An 11,880-nucleotide genomic window follows, 5' to 3' on the forward strand; every position below is an offset into this window, starting at 1 on the left:
GTCTTTATAGAAAAATTAGTTTAAAATTGCTATAGTGACTTTGCTCTCACTACTCTATTATTATCAGTAACATCTGGAAAACATACATTTCACCCACTGTCCCACAAATGATTGTCATCCGAGGAGAAGCCTAGATATTGTCCAAGCGCATCAGTCTGTGCTTAGAAAAATACTTCATCAGCTGCCTGCAAGTGCTGCTGGTAGTTTCCCTGTGAAGGCAGGGAGGTGCAGCTGTGGTGCACTGCAGAAGCCTCTGGCTCTGGTAGGGGCAGGGTTTTTCACTGCTCTGGTGTGCAGAAGTGAGGATGCTCCTTCCATACTTTGTTAAGTCCAAGTAGAGGAGAGACTTCAGCTCAGAGAAGGTTGAATTCTGGAGGGAAGGGAGCACGTTGAAGCTGAAGTCAAGGATTTCTGTGGTGACAGGTAGTTCTTCAGGAACCTCCCTCAGTCCTAAACCTTCACAGCTGTAGCTTTTATTTGCTCTAATCTGTGGAAAATACGTAGTGAAACTGCAAGAGGTATGCACTGTGATTATAAAATCAAGGAAATCGTGGCTCTTCAAAAAACTCCCGAAAAACAGAGTTTTGAATTATTTGAAAATGCATCAGCCAGAACCCTAGGAAGCCTCACCACAGGCTTGCAATGCACAGCCCTGGGGTTTTGTGGAGTGTGTTTTTTCAAGCGAATGCCTTGAGTCTCTTTGATTGAAATCTTATACTGATTTGAAGTGTGTCTCATCTGTAGTACTTTCTTATCAAAGTTAGCACATATGAGAATTGTTTACTCTTCTGGATGAATTATTAATCCATAAGAAAGAATCCCCACAAGGTAGTTTTATATTCCGAATTCCGTGAATCTTGTAAAGAAGCTTATTTTAAGACAAGTCTTCAGAAAATTTTGCAGAAAGGAGGTAAAAAAGAGCAGGCCCGTGAATGTCTCTAGAAGGAATATGCCCAGACTAACTGGACCTGAACTGCAGTTACGTGTTCCAGCGAGAGGATGATGGGAAGTTTCAGCTCAGGGTAGACAAAAATCACATCTGTTATGGTCCGAGACTTTAAAATTTCTGTGACGGCTTTTCAGTTTCACTGAAAATAAATCAATCTGTTATATGGTGAAGTCTGTTCTGTGGATACCAGGGAAATTCATTAAACAAGCCTGACCTACCTTTGCCTTGGTGATAGCATGGAAGTCAACCGAGCCTGGGACTATGGCATGCAGGAAAGAGCTGCCCCAAAATAGCTGGCTGTGCTGCTCGAGACAGTGTTGATGCTCAGAGCATCACACTCACCCCAACTGCCAAGCTGTGATGAGAAGTGTGGGCACAGCCAGCGCAGTGTCAGCCTCCTCTACATCCAGCCCTGCTCCCAAAGGGCAAGGAGGCAGCCTGGGAGGGACATGAACCCTCAGGCCACGTGGGAGCTGGCAGCTCTGGCAATATCCTGCCAGAGAACTCAGAGAGTTCTGGTTTTGGGGAAGTAACGCACATATTGCACAGTTGGCCAATCTGACCATTTGAATTAGATTCAAAGCTATGCTGTTAGCCAGAAGAAAGCAAGCATAGGAGCAGTGGGTTGCCCAGAGAGAAATGCACTGCAGCTTGGGGTCTGTGACAAGCAGTGAGCACTGCACATGTGTGCCCTGTGGCACGGGAGCATGTGGCCTGCTGGGGTTTTGTTGAGGTGCACGTGAGTGGACCCGGGGCAACAATGCACGGAGCACAGGTCTTCCTGTTCATGTGGGACTGTCAATGTTTGAGACCAAACCATGTCTTTGCCTGTCTGTGGCTTGGGAGAGGCAGGCGGGCAGTGACGGCACTCAGTAGCCTTCCTGAAGGGGGAAGAAGAGCAGCATGTGTTGTAAGCCGCAAGCTGGATAGGGTGAACACTCTCTTCCTTTCCTCTAAGCACAAATCCTGTTTAACTGCAGGGTGCCAGGGGAATGCCAGGGCCCCACACCAGTGGGCAGGGGCAGAGAGAAGCTGTCAGTAGTGTGACAGCTGGGAGGAAGTGGCACAAAATGCCCCATGTGGGTGGGCTGTGCTGCTCCTCCACCATCCTGCTTTCCCTGGCATGCTAGGTCAGTCAGCACTGGGGAGAGCACTAGCAGGGAGGGATCAGCCAGCTCTGCCCATGGCTGAGTCCCCCATGTGTGGGCGCTTGACAGAAAGCCAGCCCGGTACCTGCTGTGACAGCACATGGCCATAGCACCAGGCCTCAGGTCCAGCCTAGAAGTACCGAAATAATACACAGCCGGTTACTACAGAAATGGCCAACTACAGACTTAGAAAAGCTGATGCTTTCAATACTGATAAGCAAAGAAGAACTCGTGAAGCTGACTGCTGTGGTGTGTGGTTTAGGCAGATAAAAAATCCTTAGCTGTCACTATAAATGAGAACAATGTCTGTGTTTTACCATTCACATAAAACACTGAGTAAAGGAGCTCTCTCCACACACTCTGGGACATGGAGTGGCTCTTGCGGGTAGCTGAGGAGCTGAGGAGCCATCTCTAGAGGATCCCACCATGCAACTCTGAGCACTCAGGGATTTGTACATTTAATTCACTGAGGAATTTACTATTAGCCCTTAAAGTGTGCTGAGTAGGGATGTGTTTCCATGGTGCTTCTTCCCTGAATCAAAATCCTTGCCTTTTTTTTTTTTCCCAAGGAGAGGAGAATAAAATTTTGTGGGTCAGCCATTTCTCCTGCCCCTGGAAAAACCCTGATACTTTCTTACTTATTCTCATGTGGTATCACACATCGACCAAATGGCAAATAGAGACACCATCATGCCACCACCGTGCACAAATTCCTGTATGGAGGACACAGCACAAGAGGCAAAATCCTTATCATCTGTCCTCTGTCTAGCTCTGATATCTCCTAAACATCCTTCTGAAACTATTGTCCTTCAAGCTCTCTGGGAGGTGAAGTCCGGTTCTGGTTTGATGGGTTCCCAAAGTCCCCAGCAGAAGTAGGAGAGAGGGTGAGGGTGCACAGATGTGTGCATGTGCGGAAGAGAAAAGACAGTGACTGATGTCCCTGAGCACGTCTCAGGACACCTGCCTCATTTCTCTGATAAAGGCCTTCAGATCCCCCTGGGGAACTGAAAACAGGCAGACATCAGCAGGCTAGTGTTCACCAGAGACTGTACATAGCTCCTGTATCTCATGAGGGACCGGCGGCTGTCACTCACCTCTGCACACATTGTCTCTGCAGCTCTGGATGCTTTGCAGCTAATGCTGGCGAGCGCTGTGAAAACCAAAAGGTATAAATCACAGGCCATTATGAAGAGAGGTGGGTTGCTAAAACGGGTGATCTTGTGCTGTCTTCCCTTAGTGAAACGAAGATTGAACAGCAGAGGTCAGACAAAGTGGGTGAGTCGTCTAGAAAGCAGGTCATAAAGAAAAGAAATGATTGCTGAATGTCCCACTGTGAGCAAAACAGTAGTTTCCATGTGAAAGAGGAACTTCCCTACTTTAAATATAGTCAAATTACTGTGCACCAAGACTTCTCTGGGGCAGAAGAAATTTTTTAAAAATGGAAGCTGAGGGAAATCGATTTTTATGCTCCTGTAGAGTGAAACGTTCCCCCCAATTCCAGGGTAGTTGAGTGTGAGGTAGATCAAGAAAAAGGCAGATGAAACTGCAGCATCCCACCAAAGGGAAATTCAATGCAATGGAAAGGTTGAGTTGAACAGAATTTGATACATTGCTTGTGAAAGCCACAAGAACTTGTAAACCAACTGAAATACAGGCACAAGATTGGTGCCTATATTTGCTGCAAAAGGATCGCTATGCTGAAACACGCTTCTCCGTAGAAACAGTAAACCTGCAAAGCAGTAGTTCAGTCTGAAAAGGAACACTTCTCCTCTTGTTAAGGGTCGAGGGACCGATATACCTCGATGTACCTTGGTCAATGTTTCTAGTCCTAATAATTATATTGGACCAGAACTCAAAACAAGGAAGTCTAGCCCAAACCGGGACATTAGATTACAGGTGATGACCAATTTTCTGGAGCAGGTCAATGTTTCTAACCATCCCAAAGATGGGCAAGCTTGTCACAGCTGCAGGTAGAGGGGGATCCTGTGCCAGCAGGGCAGGCTTGTCAGGTTCTTGTTGCCTGGGATGGCAGAGAGCACTGGCCCTGGTCAGACAGCTCAGCCTGCCTTTTATTTCTCTTTCTTAAATGGTTGAGTTAATAGCTTGACAGTTTTGTTTGCAACAGGCTTAAGTGGTCCTCTGTCATCACCACCTGCTAGAGAAAGGTGTGATGAAAACATACTGGGCTCAGCAAACACGCTTTGGCATGATGAACTGTGAAGCCAATCCAGCCCTGGTGACTGGATCAGTAAAGCGGTCAAGATGTCATCTGGAAAGCATCAAGCTCAACATCTGGGAAGACAGAGACACCTGGGCTTCTCTGGTGCCAAGGTAACACACAAAATCAGTGGCCTCAGTCCTGAAATTCTGTATGAAGACTACAGCTGCACTGGTAGCTGGACCTGATGTGTCCGTTGGGTTTCACCTAAGCTACACTGTGCTCATCCGTGCAGGCAGCTGGGGAGAGTGGAGCAGTCAGCAGTCAGTGCTAGGAGCAAAGCTCAAAATCCAATGCAGAGCTCACTCTCTTTTGCCAAAACCTCTCAGGTGGGCTGTTGGGGCTGGCGAGCACGGAACTCCACAGCACCAGTGCTGCTGCTGTATCTATCTGCAGCCTGGAAGCCAATCTGCTGCACTGGTATGATGTGGCTGAATGACAAGAAGGAAAGCTCTCTCCACATTCCACTGGCAGGTCTGTCTCTTGCCCAGCCAGCTCCGCATTTGCTGGAAATCCTGCTTGCCCTGTAGCCCGTAGCAAAAAGTTCAGAGGAATTTGTTTGGGATGTTTGCTTCTTGTTTATTTGCCATTTTCCATGCTAATGCTGTCATCTCCACTGTGCTTCCCTGGCATGCAGCAGCTTAGACTCACTCTTGCACCCTTTGTATTGTTTCCAGCTGGCTACAAGTCCTGGTGGCGTGGATTCTTCCTCAAACCACCCATACCGGAAACCTCCAACTCAAGATGAATGTGTTGTTCTGTGAGAAAAGTCCTCTGAACCAGGAGAGGATATCAGCCAAATCTAATCCTGCCTCTTCCTGCAGTGCAGTGAAGTATATTATTATGTGTTGTGGAATTTATGCGTGATGTAAAGAGGTAGAAAAAACTCCAGAGACTTTTCTTTTTTTTTTTGGTAGGGGTAGGGGACGTTTTTTGAGGAAACAAGCTTGATGATGCAGATAATGAATTCCAGGGCCTTCCTCAATTTTAGAGAATGAACAATTCATTATAAAAATTGACATCAGGTGACTGAAGTTCCTCTTCTTGTCCATGTGTACAAAGAATTGCTGATCTTAGTAAAAAAATCTAATTAATATCTAATTAGTATCTAAATTATTAATTACTTGTGCCCATCTGATCAATTTAGCTCTTTGTGCTTGTAATGCAAAATGGGGTAATAATTTATAGCAGTAGTTAGTGGGAGGGAGTTTTGGTGCTAGCAGGCGGCTTAGCTATGGGCACCTGCTGCGGGCTTGGGCTCAAGCAGGCTGTAAGCCCTCTGTGACAGCGGCAACCAGGGCTGTTGCAGGCTGATTCACCTCCCACCTGAAACAGGGAGCAACCCTTTTCTGCATGCTAGTGTTTGCTGCTCCCAACAGCTGGGTGCATCCTTTGTCTTTGTCCATCACTGCGTTCAGGGGGGCTGTCAGAACACAGGGGTCACTGGGAGAGTCCCCTCACAAGTATTTTTCTGCTAATAACTTTACTTCCTCTATGCTTGGCTGAAACTTTTCTGACTCTGATGATGGCACATTTAAGACCATGCAAACACCAGTGGTAATAACGGGCGTTAATGTCATGGCACTTGTTTCTGAGTGCTCATGAGATGCTGAACAATGCTGGAGGCCAAGGACATTATTCCCTCTGCACTCCAGCACCATGCCACCCCACAAACAAGTTGCTGTGCCCTGCAATCAACAAGTCTCCCAGAGGGGGCTGTACATCCCTTTGAGGTTCTCCATTTTGAACTAATTTCAAAGGAAGAACTGCCCTCAAGGCTCACCAAAATATGGTTAGTCACGCATGGCATGTGCTCACTGGCAGTGGTCCTTCTCCCACTTAAAAACCACCAGCAATGGTGGTCAAGCCTAGCAAGGGACCATGGTAGTGAAGTGGTGGCGTGTTCCTCAGCCGAGCCAACTGGCATGAATGTGGGTGTCATGTGAGCTGCTGGCACGATGCTGAAGTCATGGGGTGCCTTTCCCACTCCCACGGCAGAAAAGTAAGTCCCGTTTCTGAGTGGGATCCCGTGTCCCGCAGGAGCCTCTCCACCTGGGCAGGAAGATGGCTGGTTGGATTGAGGCAATCCTGCCTGGTGTCAAATCTGCTCAACTGTTCCTGTGCCTGGCCTGGCCCTCATGTCAGGAAAGGCTCCCAGCCAGAGCACAGAGTGCAGCACCTCCAAAAGTCCTGGCCCCCAGGGAGTACCACAGGTGGTATGAACCCTATCCCAGGGTTCTCTTGGGAAAAATGTGTGATGACTGTAGAAGTGAGAATCAATCTAAGACATTGAAAAAAAAAGAAAAAAGAGGGCAATGAGTTGTGTGTATATACATTATACAGACTTCAGCACCTTCAGAATTCCTATGAGATGTTAATTCTCTCTTATTTAAGAGATTAATTACGTCAGTTTCTGGGTCTTCTGTAGCTCTGAAGAAGGGATTTGCAACCCAACACAGCACGGTTTCCTCTATTCCTGTCTCTACAGGATCAAAGGATTTAAACGATTTTCAGCAATTTCCTTCAAGTACAGATTTCAAAATTTTACTTGTTTGTTGTTTCCTTTGGTGCCACAAATGGGAGGTGGAAATCCAAATGATTTCTTTAAAAGCAAAAAGAACCAGGACTGAGTTTTGCCTCAAGGCAATGGGATTTGGACTGTGACCATTCCACTGCAGCCACGTGATGCCCCAAGAGGAGATATGGCAGCTGGAGAGGACCAGAACCACCTGGCCTGACACAAACTCACATTTTCCAGCAGGAAAACCTGCTTGGGCTCTGCTGCCGGTGCAGCAGGTGCTGCGGGCTGAGACTGAGCTCTGAGGAAAAGCCTAAAACAAAGTGATGCAGCAAGACTGTAGAACACCTGCAGAGAGAAAAAGCTGTCATAAAATTCAGACTTTCCCAGACTGTGTGTGGTTCATGATGCAGCCATTGATCTTTCTGAAACCCTAAGCAAGGGCAGAATACATCAGCCAAGTGTTCTCTCCAGCTCACGTTGTCTCTGTACACACGAGCAACGTCCCTTTGCCTGCCCTTAGAGGTGGTGGGAACACCAGAGGGACAAGAGCTGCAGGACTGCTCTTGCAATGCTCTCCCCAGCTGGGCAGCAGCCTGTCTGTGTGCATTTCAGGCAGCCAGGTTGCTTCATCCTCCCACCCCTGGGATTTCTCTTCCTTTGCTTTGCTGCTGCTCCTTGGCAGAGAACCAAACCACCAGCTTCTGTCCTCTGGCACTGATGGTTAAGGTTACTGCTGAAAGCATGCCACAGCTTCAGTCTGAAATTCTCATGACTTGAGCAAACCACCTGTACAGGTAGTGACCTAAATATCCCCTGAAAAAAACAGAGAGAGCGTGAGCAGAGACGTGATGTGAACATTGTGTATAGAAATATCCCAAACAAATAAGGGGAGTGGTCCTCTGACCGCGTCTCCATGGATGGCTTGTTCTCACGTGCATTTTATTTGAGGCAGCTTTCAAAAGGATTGATGGTGAAGGCGCTCAGGCAGGGTGCTGCTGCTACTGCACCAAGCCCTGGAATTCCTGGCTTTGCAGGGGCATTGGTGCATTTTTTTTTTTTTAGTAGGCAGGATGAGCAAACTTTCAGCTGATGACCCAGCTTGCTAGAGGCCAGGGGGACACCGGGCTTCCTGGCCCCTGTGCCTGCATCCTGCACCCTGCCTTCTGGGCAGGAAACTGGGTTGGCCACAGGTGGGGAAGCCCTGTGAAGTCCTACCAAATGCAAACCAAAAATAGTCAGGACAAAGGAACTATACAGGAAGGAAATTGATGACAGGAATTAGCAACTGATTAATTACCGACCTCCTGTATCTCCATGTTTCATCTGCAAAGGGGGTTGTCTCCTATACTCTCCCTGCAGATACTGTTGTTGTGTATCCTCCTTGAGTAGCTTGTGATTTTTCAAAAATTCAGAAGAGGTGTTGAGCATCTCAGTGCTGGAGCCCACTTATGCTGTTACACTGTGAAACAACTATAAGACTTTTCTGCGTCTCAGAAATGCAGTTTCTTTCCCCTGCTAAGCAAGAGAAATACCCAGTATTCTCAATCCCCATGGGTTGTATCAGTACTATAAAGCCAAGATAAAATGCAAATTTCACTGATTAGTGACAAGTCATTCTTACTCTCTTCAAACAATACAGAATTTGACAAACTGGGCTGCAAGTCTCGCGTGCTAGATTTTAGACTGATGAGAGAGCAATCTGGTTACATCTCTAAGTCTGACTTGAGTGGCAGAATTAATCAGAAATAAAACCCTCCCAAACTTCTCCTTTCCCCTATTGGTTTCTACCGGCTGTAGCTTGGCACGGCTTCGGGGGAAAGGAGCTTTCCAGCCCTTGCACAGAGAGGCTGTACTGGTCCCTGGGAGTCGCATTTTGTTGGATTCGGTTTGCCCTGGCTTGCCGCAGACATCAGCCCTGCAACGGGAGGAAACCGAGCAGAGATAAAGAGCCAAACTGAGGTAGCGAGCCTCGGGGTTTTGGCACAGAGGCTTTGAAATGACAAAAGAGAATCTTAAAAGGAAGTCCTGTTGCTAAGTGATTTTAATTGCCATGTATAGAGAACCAGGAAGAAAGGAGAAACCACTCCCCCCTACTCTCTTGAAAGAAATGCTGGTGAAAAGCACCCCTGACCCAGGCACCATAGTTATGTCCAAAGTGGGTTGGAAGTGTCCCAAGCTATGTCCTTGCTGAGAGAGGGTTTACATGACCTTTTGGTTTGGGGTGGCTGCCAGTGAGACTGTGTGGGCAGGTGAAAGCCACCTCTCCTCCTCCGCCCCGATGTTTTGAGAGCGGTGAAACATAGCAGCAGGCTGCACCTCCTGGTTCGGGTGGATGAGAATAGTGAAAGAAACCTGAAACTGCCATGACAAGAGAAAAAACCATAGGTCGTGTTCAGCTGGATGGCTTGGGAACCTGAAATGATGTCTCTGCACAGCTTTGACTGCTTCAATGCACTTCTCAAGTTTCTTTCCTCTTTATCCCCCATTCATATAGACAAATTTGTATCTGCGCGTTTCACACTACTGCAGCTGTCAGGTAATACCGTATGCTGGTTATGAATGTATGCAAGGTAACAAGGTAAAAGGCATTCTGGTCAGGAATATGTGGATGCCCTAGATGTATTTTGCCACAGGATAATATTTGTTCTTTTGTCCTCACCATGTTTCAGAGTCCTGGCTCTGAAGTACCTATCTTTGCTTTCGTTGGTTTTCTTGCCAAGTGCAGATACTTGACCAATCTGGTTTGCTGACAGGAGACCAAAACAACCTCACTGCTGAAATCCAGGATTTGTTCTCAGTGAGGCTGCTGGGAGTCAAGGCTGCAGTTGGGTGATGCTAATAAGCTGTTCCTATCAGATTGTTCTGAAAGGCGAAGTTCTTACCACTTCACTGTAGTAACTATGTGCAAACGAGGTGAGCGGCCTGGTGGTTGCAGAGAGATCCCACAGAGGTCCTCACTGGAGCTGTGCCTGGTCCACTCACTGGCCTCAGCAGATACCAATGACCTGAGCCACAGATCACTTCTTCCATGACATACTTGCTCCAGAAATCCCACCCGCTCTGACATCTGCTTTAATGTGTCTTTTTAATAGATAGTCAATACCTAGTCTCCATTTGCAAAGGTACGTTCAAGAAAAATTTGCCAAATGTTTAGACTTGATGAGTTTGTCAGACCCGGGTAAGAAAGAGGCTGGTTTACTCCTCAGCCCCATGAAAGATGGCTGGAAGAAATGTCCTGCAGTATTACTAGTGGTAACTGTCGGCAGGTTGGTTATTAGACTCTTGAAAACTTTTCACTCTGCAACTCAGTCTTTCTCAAGGTTTCATTGCCATCAGAGAAGACACATCAGAGATTCACACTGAAGCATGTCTTGGTGTTAATTCTTTGTGTATTGCCATCTCTCCAAAAATACAATATTATTTTCATAGTAAAGCCATAAGGAAGTAATAGCCTTCTCTTCGTTTTCCAAATAGCTTTTAAAAAATCAGTGAAACGCTCAATACCCTGTGGTCTGTGCTCTCCTGGGGTGGCTGGGAGCAGCTGAACAATCTCTCCAATTATGTCCCATAGGGGGAAGGCCTGAGTCGACTAATCTTCCTAGACCGAAAGGAAGGGAGCAGCAGTGGGTCGTGCAGCTCACTCGTGTGGGTAGGCTCCATCCTCCCGCAGACGATGATGATGAAGTCTCACTAGGATTGTGTTGGCTGATAGTCAGTGCTTCCTCTGACACAGAGGCCTGTTGCCTAATCATTCTTGCTGTCAATTGTAGTTTTTTTCCTTTTGGTGTTCTATATTTCCCTTGTTCTTATTTAACTTGTTTCTTATTTTGCTGTTGACTGTTTAGAACAATAAAACCTTTCCTCTGTCTAACGTCCTCCACAGCATCTACAGTCTTTTGGTACTACAGCTTTGGTTCCCTCCACTGTATTGCTTTGCTGCCTGCTTGGCTCCTGCAGCTGTTGGTCAGGGCCATCATCTCCAGTTTGTGGAGGCAAAACCATGTTAATAGAGGTGTTCCCAGCAGATGCGTGAATTGTAGTTTGTCACACTGCTGTACTAATCTGAGCTGCACTGCTTGGGCTTGGGAGCAGAGACAAACATCTCTGTCAGTCTGCAACACAGGATATGTATTTTCCTTAGATCACAGAAGAGTGGATCTGAAAGAAACACAAGAGTTTGGGTGCAGGCCCTACATTTTGATGAACAAAGAGTCAGTTCCTGAAGTTGTGCTCCTGTGACAGAAACAGCAGTGTCTTTCAACAGGCCACGGTTTGTGAGTGGTGAGACTGCCCTGGCCAAGGTTTGCCTAGCCTGGTTAAATCTGGATGAGATTTCCAAAATTTGCCTCCCATATTATCTTTTTATTTAGTCTTACCACTTGTCTCTTCTGGTTTTCAGCTACCTGAGCAGCATGAACAGCAACATGAGGTTTTCTACTGGACTGAATCCTGCATTATCCGGTGTGTATGAGTCATGCCCAGCATCATGCAGAAGGCAGAGGCTGGGGAAGGTCCTCATCCAGAGAGAAAATAACAGAGGGGAGGAGCTGGAGTTTCTAATAGACTTGGTGGGTTTCCTATTGCCAGAGGAAAATCTGTCCAGTTACTCTGTGAAGCTTTCCTTTAACCATATCTTTATCTAGCTTTTCAGTTAACAGCATTTTCTTTGGCCTTTCTTTTCTAGATCCCATTTCTAAGCTGCCATTAGCCCAGACCTCGTGGCGGCCAGAGGTATGGGATTTCTGCAGAGCACGCTGCTGTGCCTTTCTGCTGGCATCTCCTGGGAGTGCCTTCTATCTCTCATGGCCACGCATTGAGTGGGTGTTTCTTTGCTAAGGCACTCCAGGACACCCTAAGGATAGAAAGGCAATGCAGAGCTGCCCTGAATTCTGAGGAGTAATTAATCTTAGCATTATTTGTGTTTGTGCACCTTGTAGGTGAGTGCAGTTTCACCTGAAGAGATTGTTGCGTCCATGTTTGGTGACCTACAGCAGTGGCACACTGGTGTCTTGTGCAGTTCACACGATGTTTGTCAGACCTCTTA

At 47.0% G+C, this 11,880-nt stretch overlaps 1 protein-coding gene across 1 annotated transcript in view; it reads right to left on the reverse strand.

Annotated features, from left to right (window-relative positions):
- The window catches only part of CD180 (CD180 molecule), a gene marked incomplete at its 5' end in the record, with an annotated part of 5,492 nt that extends 2,245 nt beyond the window's left edge, over window positions 1–3,247 (reverse strand). Inside the window, 2 exon segments of the mRNA XM_010144478.1 lie at window positions 321–487; window positions 3,192–3,247. Coding sequence (XP_010142780.1) covers window positions 321–487; window positions 3,192–3,247 — 223 coding nt within the window.
- Between the last annotated feature and the right edge of the window lie 8,633 nt (window positions 3,248–11,880).

The sequence above is a fragment of the Buceros rhinoceros genome, unplaced genomic scaffold (genome assembly GCF_000710305.1).
Source record: "Buceros rhinoceros silvestris isolate BGI_N320 unplaced genomic scaffold, ASM71030v1 scaffold6001, whole genome shotgun sequence".
Classification (NCBI taxonomy): domain Eukaryota; kingdom Metazoa; phylum Chordata; class Aves; order Bucerotiformes; family Bucerotidae; genus Buceros; species Buceros rhinoceros.